Source organism: Strix uralensis, chromosome 2 (genome assembly GCF_047716275.1).
Source record: "Strix uralensis isolate ZFMK-TIS-50842 chromosome 2, bStrUra1, whole genome shotgun sequence".
In the NCBI taxonomy this organism is placed as follows: domain Eukaryota; kingdom Metazoa; phylum Chordata; class Aves; order Strigiformes; family Strigidae; genus Strix; species Strix uralensis.
In genome coordinates this window covers 12,852,569-12,880,372 of record NC_133973.1, presented here as the reverse complement: position 1 = coordinate 12,880,372, position 27,804 = coordinate 12,852,569, and the positions used below count along the sequence as shown (strand labels likewise).

Sequence of the window (27,804 nt, the reverse complement as noted above, 5' to 3'; positions counted from 1 at the left end):
GCCAATGAAGTAAGTGCAAAGAAGCCATATGATGTAAAATTCATTTTTCTTCACCAAAATACCTGTAACTGAAACAGCAGCGATTATAACTATGTCATGCGCTTAAAAGAAAAAAACCCTGATCAGTTTGAACACTTTCATGGTGTGATTTCATTATGAGGGATTAACTTGTCCTCTGTGAAGCTCACTGTTTGGAGGACTGCAGCAATCAGAAAAACAACCGAAGCTCTCAACGCCTTGCATTAGTACTAGATAATAGCTTTCTTGCATTAAAAAGAAAGAAATATGAACTAAGCGACTATGTTCAGCCTATTCTATATGCTGATCACTACAGGCTTTCAGAAAGATGAATCTGGTGAATATAATAGGACCCTTAACATAGTCGACAGAACTGTAAATGTAACATACTTCTGTCATGTTCAGTGAAGTTGAACTATAACTTACATTTTACTTTGGTAATTTTTTTAAGGCAAAGAGTATACTTTAATAGATGCTATTCTTTCTAAGTAGAAGCCTAAATATAATTTTTTGAAAACAAAGTAAAATGAACAAAATTAAAGGAAATAATATGGGTAGATTACTCTCACTGTTTTAATTTCAATGAATAAATAAAATTCCACCAAAGATGCCAGTCTTGCATTAAGACACAGTACAGTGCATCTTATTAGACACTAAAAAAATCTACACAGCAGAGAAACCCTTGCCTGACAGTTGATTTTGTGCGTTTAGTGAAGCGTGTGCTCTACAGCCCTTCCGACCCTTAAGGCATTCATCATGTCTGTCTTCTGCTATGGGATTTCTCAGTAACAGGAGCTGCATTCTGCTATGGCCTCTCGATTTCAGAGCCCTAACAGAGCATCTCACTCTCCTCATTGGAGGAGGGGTACTGGGCTTCAACAAGCCACATCCTCCCTCCTTCAGATGCAATAGCCTCGGCTTCCTTCCACGTTCAAGCAGATTCCACCTCAGCACCTTCAGAGCTGAAGCACAACTCTGCCTGCTTAGGAAAGGGAAGTCCAGCATCACTGCTGGTGTAGAACACAACGGATGTGATGAAGTAGCTTGCCAGGAATCACATGCACACCTCTTGGTGGCTGCTGGGCCAAAAAACCCCGTTTCAGGGGCTGTCTGGGGAGCAAGCTTGCTGCAGAAACTTGTCTCTTCTTCTGTCAAGTTTATGTGAAGGTGACCAAATGTGAAAAAGTTATCATAAAGAATGTCTAGATATACCCTGGAATTGCTTCAGCTTTGTCTCAAGACTGAAAAGGGATGAATTATAATGAGGAAGACTTTAGGACTTTAATTTGGAACAGGTTTTCCCACAGAGATGAACAGAACTGGATTAAAAATGGACACAGTTAAACAAGAATGACATTCTTGCAAACCATCAGTCTTTCCTGTAGGAATATCTTGCCCTTTTATCTACTGCAATCAACCAGGAACAAATTTTTAATTTCATTCTCTAAACTGGAAGAAAAAGAAAATCTGCAGAAGTAAATAACAAGACTAATTAAATTGTTCTCTAAGGTGAAAAGGTCACCCTTCTGAGAAAGACTCAACCTGGTGACAGGAAGATACAGTGTTCAGTGCAATGCTGAGTGCTGCTTAGAATGAGTAATGTGCTCCCCTGCTTTCACTAATAAACAGGAGCAGTCTGGTGAAAGTATATCTTGCCTCTCAGTGGCACATATCTCTGGCTTGGCCCACCTTGTGCTTCTGTAAACCTGAGGTTCTGCTTTCTGCAGGAGCAAAATTCTGTGAGCCATCACCAAAAGGCAGTTATTTAGTAAATGAATGCTGCTATCCCAGACCTGCCATGGCCACAACTGTGTGATTTCAAGGAAAACACCAGCACTGGAAGCAACATGAGTATAAAGTGTCTTTAATCTGTTATGTAAAGAGGTTTATCCATAACGAGACAGATGCTTAACAACAGGGCATGACTGGAAAGTCTGCCTGACAAACATTATCTTTTTACACTGATTAATGCTGAGCAGAACCCAACATAACTGGAGTCTAGATAATTTAGATATCTGAGATACTATCTGACTGACCAGCTCCAAGAGTTCTCTTGTATTACTCATGTTATTTTCAGTAGCTTGCTTGCTACAGCTGCAAACCAGAGCTGATAATTACTGCTAGCTGAGCTAAGTTATCCAACTTCAACTAGTACCCAACTCCACAGGAGCTAATACACTCTTCTTCTTATACTAGGTTACAGTGGCTGGCTTCTTCCAGGATGTCAACTTGAGTACTAGAGACTGCACTAACCCAAAGCTAAAAAAACAACAAACAGTAAAACATTTCTTAGATGCTGACTGAATAGGTATAGCTTTAAAAAAAATCTAGTGTAGGCATGGTTTTAAACATGCTCTCTCCATTTCATTAGGATAAACGGGTAAATTGCAAGGAATGAACAGCAGGTCTTTATGAGTTTTTTCTGCCTGTTTCAGAGCTGCAAAACACGATAGTTTCAGTCAATCTGAAAAAAAAAGGCTGAAAGACTTCCATTTCTCGCAGTCGCAGTCAGGATTTTTTTTTCATCTGCATTACATTTGACTCATTAAAAGTCCCATTTATTGAGAAAGAAACTAATTAGGATCACTGAACTAAATTAAAAAACAAAAATCAGACATTATCATTAACTAACATCAGTCACAAAATTCATCTGTTGAAGCTTTGGACATCTATTAATAAAGAGTTTCACAAATTCGTTTAGAGATGCATTTGAGCAGAGTAAGGAATTGGAAGTTACAGCAACCGAAAATACTCAAAAAGGAAATTGGGCAACCCCATATTCTGAAGTCAAAGTTCATACTCAGGGCCTCTTCAGTACTGAAGGGTGCGCCTGCCTCCCACTGTTGGCTAATTAGCAGCACAATGATAGTGCCCATCTCTGGAGGAAGATCTTAATTAAGCTGTTACTAGACGAAGATTAAAAGAGCTAGTCTAACAAACATTAAATCTTTAATACAGAGCGCACACGATATCGGGTGCAGTGACTGTTCTGCAGTGCTGTGCAGCCTTCTTTTTCCTTCCCATTGGGAAGTCCTTAACTGCAAGCGCATGTAGTACACACATCACAGGAATCTGCAAGAGCCTCATCCTCAACAGGTGAAGTAGCCTAATGCATGAAAGTGGTGGGAAATGAGGAAAGTAAAGCATCTCTTGGCAAGTAATAGCAACAAGGGCTTTCTGGTCATTATACTCCTTCCCTGTGAACATCTGCCATACACAGCAAGAGTTATTCACAGACATGGGGCTCCACAGATGACAGAAAAAAAACCCAGCAAAATTTGGTACCCAATTTAAAAGCAAAACCAAAATATAAAAAACCCTCTCTCTAGCTTTAAAGTGATGAGATAGGTGTCTGCAGGCTTGAAATCTCCATGTTATTTCCAAGGATAATGGTTGCTGTCCCAGAGATTTTCTTCCCCAGAAGTTCTGCCAGTTGTCATTCTGGAGAAACAGCTGGTGAAAATAAAGCTTTAATGTACTCTGGCTTCTCCAGGTGAAACCAAGGAGCAACCGCTCCAAGGTTTGATTTGATTTGACCAAGGTCAAAACTAATCCCCTACTCTGCAGCTCAACAAACTACCTGTGAAGGAGAAGCAACTAGTCCTCTAGGTAGAACACACCCTGCCACTTCAAGCCCGTGGCTTCATTTTCAGGGCCACAGAGCACACATGCTAGCTGGAGAAATCCACTGCCTTACTGACTTTCTTTGCATTCAACTGGATTACAGAGTTGTTACACAATGTATACTAAGACCCTATTAGATGCTGGACTGTATATTTAGACTCCATCATTCCCACAACAGGGACTTCTTTCATAAGCTGAGGTATAACCTGAAGTGTGCAGAAAGGTAACACTTGACTGGACATACTGCATATCTCCTGTTCCTCTACGTTCTGCTATGACCTGTTGCGTTTTGCAGCCCTTCAGAAGTGTCATTTTACCAGATTTTGAAATGGCTCTTCCACCCTCTCTAACCGCTACCACCCCCTCTGACCCTTCCTCGCCAACTGCCTGTTTTGTTTATTCAAGGAGAATCACGATTTCCACATCGGTCAGTAACACAGTAAGGAAGTTGCTTTAGGACTCAGGCCAGCTGGAAGTAATTATTTACACAAATTCTCTACTTAAAAGTCCACCAATATTCAAATTATAAATTTTAAGTGTAAAAATCAGCATCTTACAGCTGTAGATGAGCTACTGCGTTTTGTGCAAGGTGGTCTGCCAGCATTAGCTGTTTGGGACTGACTCTGCAAAAATGAAAAATGAGTATACTAAAAAACTGCTTTGTGTATTTTAGTGTGTATTTCAGGGGACACAGAGTCACTCTAATCAAGCTCTCTAACTTTTGTTCAAGTTCTGAAAAGCCCATTTCACTGTAACTTTTTCTGGTTATCACTTTCCTCTTGTCAACGCAACTTTGACATTCAGCATTTTACTGTTAACGAAGAAATAAATCACAGGTAAATCTGAAGATAAGTAAAAATTACACAGACAATGTACCTGGACCTTCTTGCTGCAAATCAGCTTTGAAGAATCATCCTGACAGCCAAGTAGCAATGTCTCTGTAATTTTGTAAACTGTCTGATTTTGCTCCCCCCCACTGCTGAGGTAGACTTCATACAGCAATAAATGCTTTATAATAACTTACAGTGAACATCGAAGACAACAGGGTCAGATTGTATTGTTTTCTGGCCAGATGGTCCATAATATGTCACAATGCAAGAAAACTTGGCATTTGCATCTTCCTTTGTTGGCATGTACTGAAGAGATGATGTCATGGTGAAGAGTCCAGTAGATTTGTCCACAATCTTTTGCAAATTTATGACTACAACTGAAAAGGAAATACTATTTCAGTGTCACACAGACAGAATTTGCAACCTTTTTCCTACATTTTATTGCCCGCTCTGCATTTGTTATCAGGCTGCAAATATGCAAGCAACATGACAAATTACCCAGGAGACTGTACAGTTTTCCTCTAGTATTGCCACTGACATCCACCAGGAACATTTTATCAACAACATACTCCTAACATACTGTACATTTTCAATAAATCAAAACAAAAAAACTAATTGCAAACTGGTGGGGTCTTTAATACAACTCTCAGCTTAATTTGTAAGACAGACAGAAGGCCTCAAAAATGCTGGCAAAAACAATTTTTAGGATCATATTTATAACTTTATTTTGTAAGCATTCTCTATTTTATGGAAGGTAGAATCTGTGGTCTGATTAGCCCGTCAAAATCAAAGTTGAAAGGGAGGGAAAAAAAATATTGTTCTTAAATATCCTGGAAGATAAATACCTGTATAAGGAGACGATGATCTACACAGTCCAAAATATTGGACAGATGTGAAATTAAGATAGTTAATACCTTATAAGAAGTTGGAAATTAGCTACAGGTTTCTACTAGCTCCACAGGCTCAAGAATAGCTTTGCAGTAACATTAACAAAGGCAACCCTCCTCCCGATGACGTGGTTTTAAAAGCTGGAACTGAGAGATAGAGATTATATGGCATAGGTTGGGTGCTCTTAAAAGGCCTAGAATTTTCCTTCCAGTTTCATCTTTCCATATGAGTAGTTTTTCTCAAAGCAACAATACATTAGACTAAAGCAGAACAACTCTTATAAACACAGTTCTTCATGAATCCACCTGTCTGTGGATTCAGGGACATTGGCCATTATTGAAATGTACCTTCTTCCACGGGCTGCAAAACTCTCCCGTTTCGGTACCACGTAACATTGCCTTCGGGATAACTATCTCTCGCAACGCACTCTCCGAGCTGCAAAACAGATAGGAAATAGTCACTGTTTTTGTCCACTATGTTTTAATATAATTCTATTTTTGCTTATGCTGCTTTGGGTAAAAATTTCTAGATAGTTCAAATGCTTAACCCTAACCATTTTTCTTAAATAGGACAAATCCCATCAGTGAGGCTTAGGTATGGTTTGGAAGAGGGTTTGGTGGTGGGTCTAAGATCAGGATGGCCCCTGTTTGCAGAATCTGGCAGGGCTAATACAGTAGTGGCAATGGAAGTGCTCTGCGCTCAGCCTGGCTGTAGACGAGGATCTCTCACAGGCAGGTGTGCACGCACATTCACCCTCTCCAAGCCTCAGTCCACCACCTCTCTCCATCTTGACCTGTAAAGGGGCTTCAGGAAGCTGTCAGGCACATAACTTTGAGGAAGAATGCTGCTCTTACCATTTGTAGCTTCTCTGTTTCTAAGAAGTCTGCTTGATGTAAGATTTCTGGTTGAGAGGGTTGTTCTAGAACATAAATAGGATAAAAGTACTGGTGAAGGGAGCACAAACAGCTCTTCGAAAAACAAAAAGTTGCTAAAAGATATACGGACTTTGAGACTAAATAGAACAATCTGGCCTAGTATAGTCTTACCTATGCCTCGCCATTAAATGAAGAAAAACTGAGATACTTCTACCTCAACAGCAGCAAATGGATTGAAAAGGAAAAACCATCACTTTAAAATGTGTCATACTTTCCATAATGGATTCCATGCATTCTGACAATATATATTTTAGCCAGGCAGACTAGTTCAGCACCTGTGAACTCTGATCTCTCTGATTTATAGGATACACATGCTGGAGAAGGAACCACTGGTACAGAAACTATAGCAACAGAAAAGCAGCTTTACTCTGGATATTACTGTAGCTGAGCTGTCACATTATAAAGGAACAAATTCAACCCAATCATTCTTCTAATGTTTATTTTTCTTAACTGGGATTCTTACATTTAAGAAATTCAGATGATAGAGATAAGTGTAATTACTTTAACTGATTCTGAGTTAGTTATGACTCTCTTAAAAAAATAACTTTTTCTTCAGTGCCAGTATGTCTTCTTATTTACTTTTATTATGGTAGATGGACCTCTTAGCTTGCCAAAGTGGAGGATCTATCAGTGTTTCCATCATAAAAGACTACTTTCTAGAGACTACATAACTTGTCTGTTAAAATAGTTTGGCCTGAAGCCCGGAATGCAAATTTCTATCTCCAAAAGAGACAGTTTTCCCCACAATTTTAAAAGAAGAGGGGAAGAGTGAGGGGAAAAAAAAATAAATCAATGTTTATACAGTCAAAGAAAGTCTCTACACCCTAGCTATACTGCTTAAATAAGCATACATATTACATACTTTTACAGACCGAAACATCCTTAACCATGCCAGCTTACAGAACCTTTTTCCCAAATCAAGCTCCCTATGAAATAGTGTATGTATGTCAGTAATCCCAGCCCAAAGTGAACTTCACACTATCTTGCCAAAATCTCTGCACAATGATGAAGTTACTAATGTGCAGGTGGATTGTTCCTGCTCTCGATAGCAAGACTCAGTATTTCCACAATAATCCATTTGCTCTGTGTGCATGTATGTGTGCGTGTTCATGTGCACACAAATGCACAGATGTTCTTCACTTGGAAGACTATGCCAGGATGAAACAGGAACAGCTCAAAAGAGAAATGAAAGCCAATAAAAGAAGCTATTCATTTGACATTTTCAAACAACTTTGCTTGTGGCAAAACCCAAAAACAAACAAAAGAAACAGTCAAGGCTATGCACCAAAACCATCACAATTTTTTCAAAGGTCTAATAAAGATTTATTTATTTTTTTTTATATATGTGCATGTTTTATCGTTAGTTTTAAAGGAAAAAGGTTAACCTATTTTCTGTAATAACCTGTCAAGGACAAAACATTTTCATGTGAATTCAAGCAAATGTGGTTTTACAAGACCATTAACAGGCCTTCTGGTTCAGATTTTCGGGTCCCATAAACAGGCATAGCTGGCTGCCTGTCACAGTCACCAGCAGATCAAACCACAAATCACACCACCTTCCCCTCACCTCAGCTTTACTCCCTTTTATCTCTCATCTCCCGTAGGACTGGTTTGAGAAGACCTACTTTTTGGTGCTTTGGACGCTCCACCCTGCAATGCTCCTGCTGAGGGAAGGGGAGGACCTCCTGCTCCATGGGCCCTGAGTGGTTCTCCCTACTTTAAGTGCTCTGGTGACCGAGCAGATGCTCCAGTTGAGAGGCCACCACCTGCTTTCTCTCAGCAGTCTCTGAAAGGAAACGCCTGCTGCCAAATCCCCACAGCCACAGCACGTGCCCCAAGGTAATTTGCTAGGAAGAGACTTATTTGGCATTTACTAGTTCAGCGTCTGAAGTGAGAAGAAATTTTAAACTTGGCAGCAGTAGAGCCCACTTTGGTGGGTTTGCAACTTCAGCACACTGCTTATCTCTGGGCTTAAGAGCTTGCCAGAGTAGTTTGCAACTCTATACAGGTCCTATCATAGTGGGGAGAAGAGCTCTCTGTCTGCAAAAGCCAAGCACTGGTGTAGCAGGACAGCAACTGATGTCCGCCGGGCTGCTCTGCTTTGGAGACTCTGGCCATTTAATTCCAGAAAAAACAAAAAGATGCTGACAGGATCCATCTGGAAAGCTGGTAGAGCTTGTTTGCGTAGTCCAGCAAGTGAGACTAGCAGGTGGTACCTGTGCAATGAGCCATTTCAGCTCGTTAGTTCCGAGTTAATCAGGGAGCACAGCTGAGGACGTGACAAGCTCCACTGAAACCCAGAGTCAGACACGACTTCTGGGATACAGCTGAGTTTCAGGTGCACAAGATTTTGGTTTATGAGAGTTGGCAGCTTAGCTCTGTTTATCTGTGGTTCAAGGAGTTAGGAACTCCACTGGTTAAATAAATGAAGCCCCCAGGCTACTCTTAACTCTTTCATAATTAGACCAAACAAGCAAGCAAGCAACAATAAAAATTAAACCCCAAAAACCAGACTCAAGGAAGTGAAATATTAAGAGAACCCTAAAGCTGTGAACTCAAAATGAAAACCAGCAAAGGTAATTTTCTCTTGCAGTGCTAAGTCAGCCACATTACATATGTGGCACCCTCTATTCTTATCTTCCTTAGTAAATAGAAGCTTTCTCTATTAGTATTAATGCATACAATAAAACATACAAGCTGTGCTCCATGGCTGAGTTAGCATTGTGTTAATATTTAGTACAGTACACAGTAATTCAAGCAGTTAGCATTTTGTTTCACCATATACCACTGTCTCATCTACATATTTACTGCTGTGCAATAAGTAAACATGATAATTCTTTATCATTTCCTTTGAAGCGTTGTGTTTACTATGCATGCTCTGAGCACACTCCTCCCTGTTGTCATTAATTCGATTGCTCTTGCAGTTGAATTGAAAGTGAAACGAGGAAGAGGAATTACTGTTGACTCTAATCTAGCTTCAATCTCATTTATGCCACTGACAAACTTCTGCCTAGACACCACCGAGGACTCCCCGACACCTTCTCTCTGAGAGAAGAGTAAGGGTTCTCTTCCAAAACATGAATTTGCGTTTTTTAAGCAGAAGCGTTATCTGTTTAAAATTGCCCATTCCCGCAAGCAACACACAGAGACTGACTTTGACTGTGTAAATCTGCATCTGAAGAGGAACAAAGGCCAAAAAAATGCCAAATAGAAACATGAAGCTGAGGAAGATATCCACAGCAGTCACAGGGCAGCAATTACAAACGCTAACCTTAGCCTCAGCAGACCTGTGCCCGTAAAAAGGAGTAAGGGACACCTCCACAAGCGGACTCAGGGTTTGAAGGATTACATGTCTACTCTGAATCAGCACCAGGAAGAGGCCAGGTTTGTCCACACTCTTGTGCAAGCTCAGAGCAGGACTGTGCCTCAGAGTGCTGGGCCTCCCACTGTGGGTCAGCCTTGCAATCCGTTCGTAGCAATACCGAACACTAATTAACTTTTCTGTGCTCTACAACAGAACAGCAGACTGGTGGTCCTCCTGATAGTTCAGCAGGGGACAAAATAAGCATTTGGGGCTAGCAACTCGTTTTCCAGCCTCTCGCTCACAGCTCATACCCATTGCATACTAGCTGCTCAGAGCTGGTTTAAACCTCTCCGTTGATCTAATCCTGCAGACTGCACACAGTTAATGTTTCCCTCTTGCAGAAAAATTCGCTCGGAGAACAAATGGAAAATAATCAGTGCTAATTTTACATTTTTCATTTCCAAGGCCAAATGACATCACACAAGTGAGTCATTATCAAAGACTAAAATTCTCTTTGAGCCAGCACTTATCATGAATAAACTGCAAGTGCAGGCAGTCCTGTTACGTAAATGCCACCAGTAGATTACATTTTTGAAAGCTGCAGAAATTTGCTAGTCCTAGTAATTTACTCAGCCAAACTTACTTTCTTGGCTTTAATCTTTCCCTTAAACAAAAGTTTCTGTAACTTATAATTCAGATGCTGATGAATGTTAACAGTAGTAACAACTAGATTTACTTACTGAAGACTTTGACTATCGTTGGCTCTTCGGATACATCGTCTTCTGTAACTAGCATACATACAAATCTCTTTTCATCACTGATTCTTGCATTCTTGATGGATAATGTATAGTTTTCTGAGAGACTCAACCTGTCTTTGTAGTCTGGTACATCATCATACTGTACATTTTTTTTTGTTGATGATCTGAAGGCAATAAATACTGGAGATCCATTGGGCATTTCCTATAATAAAAGGATAAACACCTCTATTTTGCATAAACACCCACTTAGAAGTTCCTGAAGATCTGCAATCGGTACAAACCCGTAATTTAAAAAAAAAAAATCTAAAAACTGCATCAGATGGCTTTTTTCCTGATTAATTTCTGCTGTACAAACAAGAAATTCAGTGTAATACAAGAGCTAGTTTAAGACTGCTGTGGTACACACTGAGAATATCATCAGGAGAAATAATTTCAATCCTTTGGCTCAATCTCGACATAGCACAGGGGTTTCTCTGATGAAGGCTGGTGGTTCTGGCACCACCTGCCTCTGTCTGTATGAAAAAGTATCTGAAATAGAAGCATTTGTGGGCTGGTCTCAAAAGCTTCAGTCTCCTTTTTGTTCATGATTGTTTTACATATTCATATTGTTTGTCTGGGATATTCAGACTTCATTTCAAATGCAGGATTTAATCAGGCATAACTGCCTATTTTATTCTAAATTAGTTTTTAGCTTTTTTCCCCCTTTGTTTTCAAAAGACCCAAGAGCGTGTAGCATGGGAATATACATACAATCAAATATTGTTATTTATGCATCTCAGGATAATCTGCAAAATATTATTTTCTAGACGTCCTCCTTATATTAATAAGTATGCAGTTGCCATTCTAAGAAGGAATACAAAGTTGACAGCCTTGCACAAACCTACCATATAAAAAATTTATTTTTATGAGAGACAAAGTTACAGCCTGAGTTCTGCAGGACTTTGTTCCCTGCCCCCCCTACACACACACACAGAGCAGGGACAGACACTGTCTGCCTTTAAATAAAGTAAGGTGAAAGGTTGACGCCATCTTTATGTTCAGTATTGTGCTGGGGGCTGGAAGAGGTTTTCGTTCCCTTTTATCCCTTGCACCTTGCAGCACTGATGTGAGTAGTGTTCCCAGCACAATACCTCAGCTTGACTGCAGAGCCCACAAAAGCATGACGATGCTGTGACAAGAGATGAGTGGTGTCAGAGCTGGGCAAGGAGCAGGAGGCAACAGCTAACGTGAAGTTTAAATTCCCTTATAGTCTTTCTCCCTCTCCCACTTTTAACTCTCGTATTACTCCAGACGTCTGTGACACAGGAAAGAAAGCTTTGCCTTGACTCGATACACATGAAGTTGGCTCTCAAGCGCAAACGAGCTCTTAACTCCGTAAGCGTACCCAGCGGCCGAGCACGCACGGGTAGATGCTGAGGGGAGCAAGACCTGCTCCTGTCACAGTGCAAGGCTCCCAGTGCGCCCGGGCTCCCACCACCAACCCCTATTGCTACTTCCAAGGCAGCAAAGCAGAAAACGGAGTTCTTCCTTCTTCCAGTGAAATAATCACCTGACCAAAAAACCTAAACCAAACCCTCCCCCTGCTAAAAACAAGTGTTGCCATACTGGGAGCTGCCCTGGGAGAACGGGTATCACTTTCACTGGGTTGTGCGGCTGCATCAACAACTTCATACAATAGCAACTGGATGGGCCATTCTCCACATTAGGTTTCACGTCCCTTTCAATTTAGGAGAAGCTGTAACATCCCATTCGCTGCTTGGTACTTGTCTGAGATGATCAATCCAAATGCACCGGAAAGAGATAATGCATTTCTTTTTCTCAAAATAGCCTTGCATCTTCATACAGATGGACTTCTTCCCAAGAAAAGTCAGCAGACTAAAAAGCACATTGCAAACTGTAGGCCCTACATCTTCTGAACATTTATATGAAAGAGCTTGACTATCCCTTTTAGGAAAACGTCCTTTCCAGACTTCTGACTTCATTTCCCAAAACGTGTTTGTGCAGCAGGAACTCTTGAGAGGGCTGCAAAATCTGGAAACTTCCAGGTCCAAGGGAAGGAGCCAGGGGGGGATTATGAAACACCCCCTGTGGCAGACCAGTCTGCTGTAAAATAGGCAGGTGAATGCCATTTAAAAAGAGAGAGAGAACACTATGTAATTTTAAATCCAGTGTCAGAGTAAGCAGCACCTGTTGCCGGTAACACTTCGGTTTGAGCACAAGAGAAGATTTAGATGAATTTACAGTAGCAGGAAAACTAGTTGTCCCTTGTCAGTCTGAGAAGGGTTCTGGTATCCTGACGGTTTCTTCCACATATCGTTCCAGGTTTCATTTGACTTTGATATGCTTATTCTCCTTTTGGCCCTGGATTCTGATTGCACACAGGAGAAGGGCACCCTTGGTGTTCCTACTGCAGGCTGACCAAGGCAACCAGGAGCACACTGGTGATTTTGCCTCTGCTCTCCACATGCCAGAAATGGCAGAGCGAAACCACCAGCAACTCTACTAAGGTCGGCTCTGCCCTCTTCTTCGCTGTACATTAAACACACTGAAGCATGAAACAGTACTGAGTGACTGTCAGATCAACGAGACCTGGGGACAGCACCTTCCCAGGGATGAAGCACATGCACATGCTGCTTCAGGCAGCCCACTTCAAAAGTATTCAAATGTACAACGATGGCTCTGTCAAGCGAGTGAGACACCACTAGGTAACATGCCAGATCTCTAATTCAGGTTGGCAGAGAACTCCCGAATAATTATTTCTCTTGAACAATGAGATCAATTCCTCAAACCTCTCATCTATGCTTGGCAGAAATTATGCAGATTGGAATCTTGCAGTCCTACAAACCCAGGAATGAAAGTCTTCGTATTCGAGGCAGAAATCCTATTGACTGGAGTCTTGTAATCTCACACACAAAAAATACACATCGTCTTATACCACCTGTAATGAATGTAAAGGTAAGCTATACTTACGTATTTCCATTTTCCAAACATAAGACCATCTGGTACTTCTAGACGACAAGGCATAGTAATAGTATCTCCATATACTGCATTTACTGTGTACAATCCCAGAGCTAGAGGAGAAACAGAAAGAGAGGAAACAATTTTAAGCGTTTTCTTAAATCTCCATATGCTAGCTAATGTTTGGTTCACAGCTATTACAAAAGCAGAGCCACGTCCTTTGTAAATGGGTATTTTTCCAGCATGTAGGATTTATCCCCAACCTCCCGATAAAACAGATTCCTGTCACTGAATTCCTTTACTTAAACATTATGATCTTTTCATACTCATATTTTCTGCTGCAGTCAGTGGGAGCCAAGCAGGTTTTCAAACTGGATCGCACCTGCTCAACTGGATGAACATGTACACTACAATCAGTATCCACAGCTATTGTCCCAAACTTAAAACTTTAAAAGGAAAATCCCTAAACCTTTATTTTCTTCATCTGAAAAAACAGCCATTTCTGCCTGGAGAGTTTATGTTGCAATGCAGTATTGTGAGGAGGCCAGCAGACAAGCGATATTCTGACTGCTGCACTACATAAAGACTCGTGAAAGAAAGAAAGTGTTAAGTGCTGGGTACCCTTACACCTGGGAAACAAACTAGTCTGAACAGTTAGATCTTCCAAAAATGAAGTGAAATGCTTCAATGAATTATTTAAGAATAGCTTTTTTTGAAACCTCAGCACAATGTTATTGTGCTAATGCACACAAATTTACAGAATAAAACTGACCCACTTATTTTCATTGTCCAAAATACGTGAATTGAACAAAACCAACAGACCCTCAAGTGATGAAACGTTAAAACACAAGGAAGTTTAAAGGGGAAGGTGTTACAACTTGGTGCATTTGCTCTAATGCGACTTTGCTTTGCTCCCATTTATCCGTAGTTTCCCTGCTCTTGGTGATGCTCATGGCTCCTTACACTGGAGGGAGGTTTTGCCTCTGGTGCTTGCCTGGTGTCACTGAGCATGTGCCCTGGCTGCCTCCTCTCACCCACACGTCTGCAGCTTTTGCCAGGATCTTCTGCCCAAAGACTCAGGGTCTCCCCCTTTCATTTGCAACTGGAGCTATACAATCAAAGGATTGCTGCCAAAGAAACCTTATTTAAGAGTGAGCAGTAGGATGCTGGTGATGTAGTCAGGGCCACAGAAACACCCAAGCTTCTTAGAGACATTCAGTTTTCCAGAGATTCAGCCCTTCTTGCTAGAGCTGGAAAAAGCAAACCCGTTCCCATGCACTCCCAAAAGACCGGAGCCGCAGACCCCGTATCTTTTCCCAAGTCCTGAGGCAGCCACTGGGATGACCTGACAATTCTCTTGCTTTCTGCATGTGTGCACTCTATAGGGAGGTTTTCCCAAGGATTTTTTTGTTTCTTTAAACAAAGTCATGTATTTTTAAAGAGCCAAACACTTAACTCATTGCCTAGAATTTAAATTAGAAAGACTCCAGAGCATTTTCCTGAGATGAGGACTTCAGATATCACCATTAGCACCAGCTCATATTTATCATTTGTATCACAGTGACAATCAGGCTGTGGTCTGTGCTGTGTGGTACTTCACAAAGAAATAGTATTCCAAAATCCTGCCTTAGAGAAGCTTACAACCTAGACAGCATTGCATGGCAAGGCAGAGGAGGTGGCAAGCAGGCTGGAGCATAATGGATTGAAGGAATGCAGGAGATAACAGGCACCACTACCCGCACATATCTTGAACTTCTTTTCTTCACACTGCTCATTTTCAACGAACAACTGCTATTCTTCTTCTGATTCTGTCATATAATTAGTCACAAACATACTTTAGGTACATCATTCACACTATAAGCAGGACTGCATGCGCTGTACAGTTTACGAAGACCAGACGTGACAATAGCAGTCCGTCCACTAGATGGTGCTCAGTAAGTGCAATCTCTAAAAATGAAACAAAAATTTTTTTTAAGAAATCGGCTAACTTCAATTTTAGGCAAATAGGACCAATCAAACTATAAATGGAAGTAAAATTCAGAGCTGGAACAAATTCTTCCCTTGCACTCATCCTCATTCTGATCTCCAGGAGGGGGACAAAGCAACTTTGGCTTCTCAAGTTGAATCCCAATTTTAGATTCTGCTAGAGCTACAATAAACAGTCCTTTTTGGTTCCTCTCTCTCATGGGTGCAAAATTCAAGACACTTGCAAATATTTATTCAACTAGTAAGCTGGTTAGTACACGTTCGAATTCCAGTCAAGTGTCATTTACTAATTTGAAATTCTGTAATGGTATTTTGCATCACATGGAAAACAAGAAACTGCTCCTCCTGCTAGGAGATACTCCCTGTCACGAGGGGGAAGCAAAATGACCCTGTGGAATCTGTAATGTTGTTCTCTCCTAGACACCTGTTTAACCCCTGCAAGTTGCTAAGGTAACAAGTAAATGCTACCAAAGACTTGACAAACAGCCTCATGAGCGCGAATGAAATTGTTTCTGGAAAGGACTTACATTTATAGCATTCGGAGCAGGTAGTTGTTGAACGGCCTGATAAAGAGAATGACTGGCCTCTGATTTTAGAACTCTTCCATCTGAAAGCCATTCCTTAAGACGGACAACCCCTCCTGCAAAAACCATGCCTTGCCATAAATTCTGTCTAAACTAAAATAATACAGTTTTCTATTAATTGTTAACACGGAACGAGAAAGACACAGGTTTCACTTTATATACAGAGAAATGGTCCTTACAAGAATACAAGAGGTCCTGCTGTAAAATTTTCTCCTACCACGTTTAAGGAGTGCGAACTAGTCGAAAAACTGTAAACTTTCCCTGCAGGAACTGCAGTAATCTCCACAAAACAACTTTGCAAACCTAGACATTTAAGAGAAAAACAAACAATCACCTCAACAAATCTGGAAATTCCTCTCTCTGTTGGTATTAGATATATTTGTAAAATGGTGGGATGAAGAAGAAAATAGAAGAAAATGACTGCTTAATGATGTAACAGTGCTTAGCATCAACCATCATTTTCTGAGAGCCCTTTACATAGTTTCCAGCTTATTCTAAGAAAATGAAAGCAGGATCTACAAATATATAACAAATTGCTCCATGCCCTGACACAACACAGGGTCAATGTCAAGGCCCTCATATCTCATTAACTGCAGGAGGGTGCAAAGACAACTGTAGGGAATAACACTACAAGAAATCACTGGACGTCATGCCCTGCCTTGCTGTATTTCTGATGCACCTTTCTGTAGCTAATTAAGAGCTCAGCCAGCTCCCCTGCATGGTTTTCAGATGTTGCCTTTAAAACAGCCAGCACTGTTAATAACAACACTAATTCAGAAGCACGTATGCTGGGAGAAGCTCTACTTGAACCAGCTATGAATTACACCTATATAACAGGTTAATGCAGCTCACTTTCCTTCCATGCCTTTACATACAGCTTTGAGCAGGCTGAGGGGTTTAACTCATTTCCCCCTCTTTGATCCAGTGGTGAAGAAACTCTGAGCAAGATTAAACCTTTCCACGTAGGTTCAGACACAGGAAGAAAGCAGCAGCATCAGGAGGTATGATGACTCAGAGAGATCCCAGCAGGACACAGCTAAACTGAGATGGCATTTGCTGTTGATGCTTTTAATTACAGTACTTTCCAGGTCCCCATGGCAGTGCTAAATGGCATCCTTCTTTGTCCCTCTCTCTGCCTCTGTTTCACAAGGGGGGAACCAAACAGTACCCACATATTTGGGTGACAAAACAAAAAATCTGACTACTTGATCAGAGGCTTGAAGGCAGAGGAGGTGCTGTTGTTATTTTGGATCCTCAACAAGAGCTTATGATGTAAGTCACAATTTAGACTAATATTTTTAATCAACGGGATCATATAAGAGCAATGGATAGAAGGTGAGTATCTAAAAATCAGGAAGCTGATGTTCTTCCAAGGAAATAACAAAAGCTGTAGGAAGTGTGTGGAAAGCAGCCACGTTTTCCATCTCTACCTTCCATTTGAAATACTGAGTATTTTTCTCCCCGCAAACACCTTTAAGTGCTTAAGAGTAAGATTTTTCTAACAGATGTAAAACAGAACAAGGGCTGTTCAAACACCCTTTAGATGCAAGATCCATGGGAGACTATGAACCTGTATCTGAAAACTACAACTAGCAGAGGTACTGCCCGAAACTCCTCTTCACTGACCTAGCTGGCTGCCTCACAGCACAGCTTTACTTCTGGTTACTAAAGCAATGGAAAACTGGGCAACTGAACCTTCCTCAATATCCTGGAGTCCACTGATTTAAGTGTGATGTTTCACATCTACAGGGATGTCCTGTATTTCCCTTCTGCACCTAATTTTTTACTGCTGATGCTTCTGCACTGGCAGGTTCAGCAATGATGTTTTATTCCATTTTCTGGACCCAAGGAGCAAGGTCTCATTACCAGAGAACAGCAGGACAGGCTGGCTGCTATGGTTCTTTGAAGCAATCATCAGCACTGAGCAGAAGAGGTCAATTAGCAGCTTCTGGAGTGGAAGTGTCCAAATCCAAGAGCTATTACGTCTATTTAGCATCTCCTTCAGAAACTGTAGTTATCTACTTTGGAAACTCTGAATTAGGATTAGCACTTCAAATCTTTATTTGAGGTTTTGGCCCTCCCATTTTATCTCCAGGTAGCCCAGATTAGCTTGTACTTAATACATTGTGGGAGGTTAAAAAGCTTTGCCTCATGAAGTAGGTATTTTATTAAGTTGCTTGCTATCAGCTCTGAAGTAGCAACAGGCAAATCTTTCTTTCTGCCTTCCACTTCCCAAAAGGATTTCAGCTATACAGGCATACACATAGGTCCTCTCTTGAGCATCCACTTAGGTACCCACCCAAATGGTTGGTATCAGCCTAAATGATTTCCTTTAGGAAACATCAGTATTTCACAAAAACACTAATTACATGTTCTTAAGATCAGGAAGTCATCTTTCTGAATCATAGTATCATTTAGGTTGGGAAAGACCCTTAAGATCATTGAGTCCAACTGTAAACCTAGCACTGCCAAGTCCACCACTAAACCATGTCCCTAAGCGCCACGTTTCACGTTCTTTAAAGACCTCCAGGGATGGTGACTTGACCACTGCCCTGGGCAGCCTGTTCCAGTCCTCAATAACCCTTTGGTGAAGAAATGTTTTCTACTATCCAATCCAAACCTCCCCTGGAACAACCTGAAGCCATTTCCCGACACCCGCCTTGCTACAACCTCCTCTCAAGTAGTTGCAGAGGGCGATGAGGTCTCCCCTCAGCTTCCTCTTCTCCAGACTCAACAATCCCGTTCCCTCAGCTGCTCCTCATAGGACTTTTTCTCTAGACCCTTCACCAGCTTTGTTGCTCCTTTTTGGACATGCTTTTTTTTTAAAAAAAAAAAGACAAAGCAGTATATGAATGACAGCTGGGTATTGGTACAATGCAAAACAGATTAGAAAAAGCCCTCCAGCTTTGAATGGGACAAGACTTGACAGCAGTACTTACTGTCCCAACTGTTGATATCGATAATGCCTTAAAGTAGATTTTAACACTGAAAAGTATTTTCCATTTAATTAAAAGTACTATTTAGGGAAAAAAATTAAGATTGTTCACAGAATCAGATTGGTTGAGGTTGGAAGGGACATCTGGAGGTCATCTGGTCCAACTCTCCTGTTCAGGCAGGGCAACTTACAGCTGGTTGCCCAGTACCATGTCCAAATGGCTTCTGAATATCTCACAAGAATGGATATTCCACAGCCTCTCTGGGCAACCTGTCTGTGCCAGTGCTTAGTCACTCTCACAGGAAAAAAAGTGTTTCCTGATGTTCAGAGTTATGTCCTACATTTCAGTTTGTGCCCATCACATCTTGTCCTATTACTGGGCACTACTGATGAGAGTTGGGCTCCATCTTCTTTGCAGCCTCCCTTCAGGTATTGGTACACATTGATGAGATCCCTTCCGAGCCTTCTCCAGGCTGAACAGTTCCAGCTCTCTCAGCTTCTTCTTATAGGAGAGATGTTCCAGTCCACCATCTTCATGGCCCTTCACTGGGCTTTCTCCAGTGTGTCCATCTCTCTCTTGTACTGGGGAGCCCAGAACTGGACACAGAACTCCAAATGTGGCCTCACCAGCACTGAGCAGAGGGGGAGGATCACCTCCCTCAACCTGCTGGCAACACTTTGCCTAATGTAGCCCTGAATACCATTAGCCTTTTTTGCTAAAAGGGCACACAGCTGATCATGTTCAACTTGGTGTCCACCAGGACCCCCAGGACCTTTTCTGCAAAGCTGCTTTCCAGCTGGGTGGCGACCTTCCATGCTGCATGGAAGTTGGACTTTTCAGACAGGACTCAACTATTTTTTCTCCCTCTCTTTTCCTTGCCTGGTGTTGCATTTAGGGTGAGAATACATTTGGTAAGAGGTAAATCCCCTTGTGTTCTAGCCGGTCCTCAGAGATTAGAGGGACTAGGGGTGGCTGGACTTATCTCTTAATAGGTATGCCAATTGGGGCCGTCACTATAGGTCTGACCCAGCCCAAACAGCCTGTATGCTGTAGGTCTGGTTGCATTCAAGAGAAGCAGTCAGGTTCACGAATAGTATGGTTTATTGTTATGCAACATCTACAGATTCTTTAAGACTGCCTACGGTAAATGCACAAACTGCAGGTTGGCTATATAGCATTACACAAAAGAGAAAGGATTGCAATCACACACACTAAGTTCCCGGGTATACACTCAGCATAGCTGAGGAAATCTTACCAAAAGGCATCCCTTGGGGGAAGGGGAGAGAGCACAAACCCATCGATCTGTCCCTCTGATTTGGTATCAGATTATCGTCCCTCCAAGTTAGGTACAAACTTGGGGTAGTATTTATCTTAGTTTGTATGTGTGAGGGGGTGGGACTGCAGTCAAGCCATTATCTTTTGAGTAACGACACAGCACATTCTTTGGTGCCCGGGGTACAGCTGTTTTTGTGAGAAAAAAGGGAGGATGAGGAACAAGGCTGGCAGGCTACTGCAAAAATCATCCCTTGAGAGAAAGAAGTAGAGCAGGAGATAAATCTGTCCTTGAAATGAGTGAAAGAATGGTACCGCATGGCCTACACCCCGCTTCGCATCCCTCCTTGGCGCCATGACAAACACAAATCGCTGGACCTCCATCCTGTCCTGTGCTTGCTCTGGGCACCCTGTGTCAAGGAAATGTGTGTTTTACAGATTTCTCACTGTTTTGCTTTTCTCACATTTCCAACACCTAACACCTGGCAAAAAGTAACTTTTCCAGTAAGACGTTTAGTAAATTTTAAAGACATTCACAATGCTGATCATGGGAGCAGAGAAGAGAAAATACAGCAAACATGTCATGGACCTCATGTTTCCCTACCTAGGCCTGACGAAGTCAGCTGAAGAAAGGGTAAGTTCTGTATGAACATAATGGGACTTTAATCATCCTTTTTGTCAAGTCACAACAGCCTAGGACCCAAACACCACTCAGTCTTGAGTTTGCAGACCTCCGCAACAGAGGCCCAGGTGCTATTTTTTCAACAAGCTCGTCCTTGTGAGCCAGCTCGCTTTACTGAAAACAAGCCTCTTCACATGAGCTACAACAGGCACTCTTACGCACAGCTTACACAGACGTGCCCTTGGTCATTCATCTTCTGACATAGCACAGAAAACACAAGATACACTTCAAGATGTCAAAAAACTGGTTAAAGCAAAGCAAAAAGAAAAGGTTCATATTATCAAAATTCATGCATATGACAGCATCCATTTCAGTTCAGTGGTTACGATCGTTCCTTGTTTCATATGCTGGGCATCAAAATTGGGAAGCAGGGCAAACACTTCCAAAAAAATCCAAACATTGATTATCTTCATCATACAAATATGATTAAAGACAAAAGAGTTTATGTTTGTGGATATGTTATCTGATACAGCTTATATAAACAGTACATATTGTTTCTTATCTCTCTACCTGTTTAAATAGTAAAACAAATCCACACGTGGGTGATTAGGACTTCAAAAGGACTATTAGCTACAAGAGAATCATCAATATTATCCAAGAGGGAAATTAACTTCAGATAAACATATCCAACAGTATTTAATGTAACATACTCTTGTAAAACAACGTAACAGAACTTGATGAAGGGTTTCTTATACTTTATCACAGCATTCCTTCAGTGAGTTTTAAACCCTGAATAATATCAGCATGCAGGCAATTTTAACACCAAAGGAAAAAAAAAATCCTTTATCATTTTATAAGCACTGATGTAATGGACAGCAATTACCCTTTGGAATCCTCACTAAATTGAGCTCTTTGAAGATACAAAGTAGCTGACTGGGAATGCACATTCCACGTGTTTTAGGGTTTTTTTTGAGAAGACCCAACTCAAAACATGGTTGTGACTCTGGAAGATGTTGAATTCTCTTTTGACAAGCTGGTCAAAGAAGCACCTACTTAACTCCAAAGACACAAGTAGCCAAACCCACACAAACAGAAGCACTTACATGCTTAACACTGATTTTGGCAAGTACTCCAGCAGATTAGGGAGATGGGACTTGGCACCCAGCAACATCAAGGCATCAGGCAATAAACATCAGGAAACAGGCAGGGTATTTAAAGCTAGATACTGAAAACACCAGAGCTGGAGAGCAGGCATTAAATGCCAGCAAAATTCAGCAATCGTTACTCTACACAAAGCATTATGCTTGTTTAAAATACGCAGAGTTTATTCTTATAAATGAGGAAAAAATACTAAAGGAAACACTTAAACACTTCACAAATCCTCTCTCCTATGAACACTTAACAACTAATATGCTCCTACTCCTTTCAAATTCCATACAAATCACATGTTTTCCTTATCAGTACAAACAAACCAGCTATTATCAGAAACTAGCCAAGGTAACATGTGCCATCCGACCAAGGCTGCATGGGCTCTATCACCTTATCAATAAAGAAATCCTCAGCCCCGTCCTCCATCTTTGGTCAAGACAACAGAGACCAATGCACGTTTCTCAGTGGCGTTTTGCTCTATAGTTCAGCCAGTCATGCATGATGAACAGTTTTCCTACACAAGAACGTACCTTGGCTCTCTGTGTGACCCTAAGTGTGAACTCAAGGCTGAGGCCTCCATGAGTTTAGGTCCAAAATCTCACAGAATAATTTAACCACAGTTTTCAAAGTCCTACAATATGGCCAAATAAAACTCTGGGTGCTGTGTGCCTGTTCACAAACCAGACTACTCAACTGCTGCTTGTTTCACTGAGGGCTATTTCTGCTCTAAGATTTCAAAACATCCAGCTGTTTCAGTATTTCAGCAGCTATTTTCCCCACTTCCCACACCAGAATACAGCTTTTGCATCTGTACGCTCCCTTCCTGTAAGCTTTGCTTGTAGCTTGATTTGGAACAATTTTAGCACAAGCTTTTGAAAAGACTGAGGTACATTTCAATCTGTAAGGCAGAGGTCTTAGAAAGTTATATCCTTCCAAGAGCATACGGGTTTGTACTAGATGCTACAAGTGTGCAGTTTACAGGGGTGATCATTACTGTAAGCTTTACCCTAGGGAGGTTCATACTAGGCATTTCTCTGAACATTTTCCATCATCCTTGCTGCTAAAGGAGTACACTGGAGAACATACAGAAGAAAAGCTTCTTCAGTCTGAATGTACCAAAACGCCTGGATTGCATCTAAATAATGATGACTAATAAGCTTTTGTCAGCTTAGGAACTTTAAGTGTTATATATAAAAAGCAATAATCATGACAGTAATCATAATCACAAGAAGTTTCTAGAATTTTTAATATGTACGCAAAAGAAATTTGTACGTACTCATACTTCTTTACAAGTTGAATGTCCATCATTACATGCATTGTCATTGTCACTTAAAGTAAACCAGATACTGCTTTCCAAGTCAGCAAAGCTTTCAAACTACATAAAAAAGCTGTTCCTAGCATTAGCTTCTGCAAAGCTTGAGACCAAATGATCAATTCAAAGCTCAGTAACTGATGCAAAATGCTACTGCAAAATGAATTACTTGTGTCAGCACATCAACCTTGCTACCTTCCCTCAGCCTCTGTTCCAATGAGCTGAGCTACCTCAGCCTCTGTTCCAATGCCCAGCTCCAAGAAGACAAAGGAAACTGCTAAGACCAATAGCTCTGAAACAGGACCAGCAAAGCTCTGGTTTGCCTGGCAGCAGTAAGCGCATCTCTGCTTTTTAATCTGGTCCCTTTTAAATCAGGAAGGCTCCAAAATCTACTAAAGAACTGGAAGGATAACTCATGAAAGCCACCAGTGCCTTTGTACCACATGGGCTTTGTTACAGCAAAATTTTCCTTTCGGGGGAAAGTCCTCAGCTTATTTCTACAAACCACCACCCCAAAACACCACCTGTGATTTCAATGGCCTTCTAATCACACTATTTTATGGAAACCCTAGCTTTTGGCTCAGAATTACTCTATTTCTGGATTTGGTGCTGATCCAAAACCAGTCAGATTTGTTTTGCAAGCTGATTTGCAGGTTTAAATTTTCAAGTCCTTTGAGTAAATCTTACAGGTTTTAAAAAGTTACATAAATAGTAGTGTTGCTCTAAGTAGGGAAAAATGTAGTGTTAAGCAAAATTGTAAATTTGTATCTCAATTACTTTTTGTCCTTTCTTGAACACTTCTTCTGCCTTGTTGCCCCACACAATGATGTCATCGATGTACTGTAGATGTTCAGGGGCATCACCCTTTTCCAGTGCAGTTTGAATTAGTCCATGACAAATAGTGGGGCTGTGCTTCCACCCCTGGGGTAGTCGATTCCAGGTATACTGGACACCCCTCCACATGAAAGCAAACTGTGGCCTGCACTCTTCTGCCAAAGGAATTGTAAAAATGTAAAGCAAATATTTACAAACAGGACTTAAGGAAAAAACATCTACCTACTTAAAAATGCTTGAATTAGTATAAGGCTAGCAAAGACAATGTTTCCACAACGGGGTGGAACCATGTCAAAAGACACACCCAACACTGGCAAGTTGTGGTCAGCATCAGAAAACCCAGATGTGTTTTTTATGAGCACTGTACAGTGGGGAAAAAAGCTCTCTTTCCCACAGTTGGTGCTGCAACTCGAAGGCCACTGTTAATGATTTACTTTGATGCAAATTTTTACAAAACATTGCTTAGGACAGTTCTCATAATTCAGAGGAAGAGATAAGATGGCCAACATATCTTCATATAAATACTTCTGTTCAAGATGTAGCCATGACTGAAGGAACTATATTTTTTTTTAACATATGGGAAAACTGAAAATAGTTTATTAAAATAGTTACCAACATATGGTGTGATTTTTAACAAATGGTCTGGCACATCTGCCAGGGAAGTGAGTTGTAGCCTACTAAAGTTTGATGATACAAGCTATCTGCCAAGAGATGAGCAGCAAATGTGGGAAAACAGTTTCTGAGTCAATACTGCAATGAGTTTCAACTTTAAAGGGTATACCTAATTATGCAAAATGGGATCAACAAAGCCTTTGTAGCTTGGTAAAACTTCTCACTCTTTCTGAGGTTAACCTCTGGCTGCTCCTGCAGCGTACTTCTGTTACGCTTCTCAGTTGCCCTTCCAAAGCACTTTTCCATTTGCTAGAACTGCCTCAATTGTTTTTCATCTTCTTGTTTATGCTAGTTAGCAATGGTGCTGTGTATCCAATAGCTTAAAGGGACTTAAAAGTTTCTATTAAGTCAAATAAAACCTGTAGCTCAAAAATAATTATCTAAAAGCCCTGATTATATTTTGCTATGAATCCTTTTTTCCTTTTATAAAAAAAAGTCAATAGACAGCATACTAAAAAAAGACCTGGCCCTCTTGCTTTTTCATAACTTTATATTGACAGTGTGGATCAATATACCCCACAGGCTAACAGTGCAGAAAAAACACATAATTTATACATAAATGCTGAATAAGAGGCTAAACAGTGTATGTTTTTCATATCAGAACTGTAAGAGATTTTGTTTTGGTACTCTGAGTACAATGCCCTGTCATCCTAGATTTTAAGTCAATGTCAAGTTGGCAGCGCACCAAGGGAGAAGACCTTCTGAAAGAGGAGGCTGAACTTTTGCCATCTGTATCCTTCCCTTGCGTGTGCTGCTGCTTCACTGCAGCAAGAGGCCTGGGAAATGGGGCTGCAATCATGGTATCACTGGAGTGGAGACGGCAAAGGAGTCCCAAACCTGCTGGCTCCTTCCAGAGGCACCTGGAAGTGAACAGACTGTTTCTCACAAGGTGAAACACTGGGCTCCCTTCCTACCACAGCCATTACCTTCTTCCCATCACCCTGCATGGGATTAAACCAACGAGAAGAAGCAACTGCAAGATGACAAGAAGGTGATCACTGCATCCCACTTGGTCAACTGCTGTTTCTGGGAAGGTGCGATCACAGCACCATGTTAAGACTTCACTGTGATCATAACAAAAAACAGTAGTACACCTGGGTCCCTGACCCAGGGTGCTCCTCTCCAACTATGGAAAACATAGAGGAAAAAAAGTCTTCTTTCACATGCTGTGGTCCATATATGCTAGTAAAGTACACACTAGCTTGTCTATATACAAGTATGCCTTGTGAGTACATCCCTTTATATTTTGGTCTGTGAGGATCCATAAGCAGGTAAGAGGACAAGGAGCAGATGGACCTTCCATATCAAGTTGTTTTAAAAGTTAGGCACTACCTAAGAAACATATGCTTTACTGATCTATGCTCCAACTCTTGCATCAAAACAAAGGAAAAATAGTTCTAGCAAGACCCTAGCTTTGGAAAAGCAACTGATAGGCAGCATTTTCTTCCCTCTGGCATCAGCCAGATGCAAGGATGCACTCAAAGACTACAGCTTCATAGGGAAGTCTGACCCTGTATTCGCCTACTCCCAATCAAATACATGGAAGGGCTCTGTGGCTACATTGGCAGAGCCAACATCAGCATTACTTGGTTTTCCTCACCTGCTCTCTGCACCTTTTCTACTTCTAATTAGTGAAAATTGTGTGGTTAACATACCTAAGGCTTAGCAGTACAGAAACAAATAAGACTTATCCATACCTCCCTCTATAAAGGTAAATAAGAAAAATACTGGATTTCTTGATAAGTGAAAACTTAGTAACAATTTGTTTTACCACAGATATACTTCCCAGGACAGGTATACATTTCTTACATTTCTTACATTTCTTTAAGCATGAAGGAGTCTCAAGAGAAAAATCAAGGTACCAGAAAGCAAATCAGAGGATTGTTTTGCAAAGTATGAGAAAAAAAAAAAAAGAAAAAAGAAATCACTGATCACTCTAGCTAAAAGTAAATAAACATAATGGGAAAAAAATAGGAATTAGGAAAAACAAGGTACCACAGAAAGTTAGAAAAACTGATGTAGTTAAATCAACGCCACCACAGTCCTCCTATGCAAAGGAATCTCAACAACAGACACCGTTCTAACCACCTTCCTCTTGTGAGTTGTCTGCATTCTGCCCACAGTCCTCCTTACAGGAACAGGCACTTCCCTTCTGCCTGTCTAGCATCCTTCGAAGCTGAAAATTAGTGCCTGACAGTTTTCAAGAATGTAATTTTTTTAACCATGCTTGTTGTTCCTCTACTTCAAATCATGATTGTTCTGTCAAGTAATCTTAAAACAAAGAAAAAGGCCAGATCTCTACTACTGGGTACGTTCCAGATCTGCAAACCCTACCTTCTCCATTACCTGCACATTCACCTGGACACTTGCTTACTATCCTAAGGTTCAGCTCCCCAGCTTCTGTCAGAGGCTTGCTATCTGCTATCAGCATTCCGCTCTGCAGCAAATGGGGTTTCCAGCAAGCAGAGAAGAATCTGTGGGGAGAAGGCATAATTTTTGCTTCTCTTTCTTCATCAATGCTCTGAAACATTAGCAGAAGCTCCAACCGTATTCCTGTAATAATTCCATACACCCCAATAAGAAAATAAAATATTTGGTGAATGCAAGTTTGATAGGCAACTTGCAGAAGTGCAGCTTCCACTGACACTGTCGAGATAAGCACCCAAAATTGTGCATCCAATACTGTGTATTACAGAAACACATTCTTCCTGCCTGCACTTCATCAAGGCTGCAGGGTCTGCAGCTAATTAAGAGGCAGTGTCCTGCCACACTTCTCTACTGCAGTCACACTCACCAGAACTGCTGCTTGCTGGTTTTGGCCGCGTTTATTCCCAAAGAAACCATCTAGATTTCACCAACAGAGCAAATCATAACCTGTGACTGTAATGTGTACAGAATATTATTTTTGGTGAGTGAGCTTCATTTACTTGTGGTGAAAACCATGCACTAATCACCTGGAAAAAACAAAAAAGCCGCCTTACAGAAGTTACAACTTTAAAGGGCATAGATGAAGGACAGATTTATCCTTCCGTAACGCTGAGTGGGTGGAAAAAGCTGTACATGCTTTCAACAGAAAACATCCAGCCCTTCCAAATTAGGGAAGTAGATTGGTAAATGGAAAG

The 27,804-nt window shown here is 41.1% G+C and overlaps 1 protein-coding gene across 1 annotated transcript in view; it reads right to left on the bottom strand.

Moving 5' to 3' along the window:
* The window catches only part of ALCAM (activated leukocyte cell adhesion molecule), a 122,935-nt gene that overhangs the window by 23,145 nt on the left and 71,986 nt on the right, over positions 1 to 27,804 (bottom strand). The window contains exons 2-6 of the mRNA XM_074856156.1: positions 13,328 to 13,428; positions 10,340 to 10,559; positions 6,215 to 6,279; positions 5,708 to 5,795; positions 4,667 to 4,849 (exon numbers count right to left, since the gene is read on the bottom strand). Coding sequence (XP_074712257.1) covers positions 4,667 to 4,849; positions 5,708 to 5,795; positions 6,215 to 6,279; positions 10,340 to 10,559; positions 13,328 to 13,428 — 657 coding nt within the window. The remainder of the gene's footprint in view (positions 1 to 4,666; positions 4,850 to 5,707; positions 5,796 to 6,214; positions 6,280 to 10,339; positions 10,560 to 13,327; positions 13,429 to 27,804) is intronic.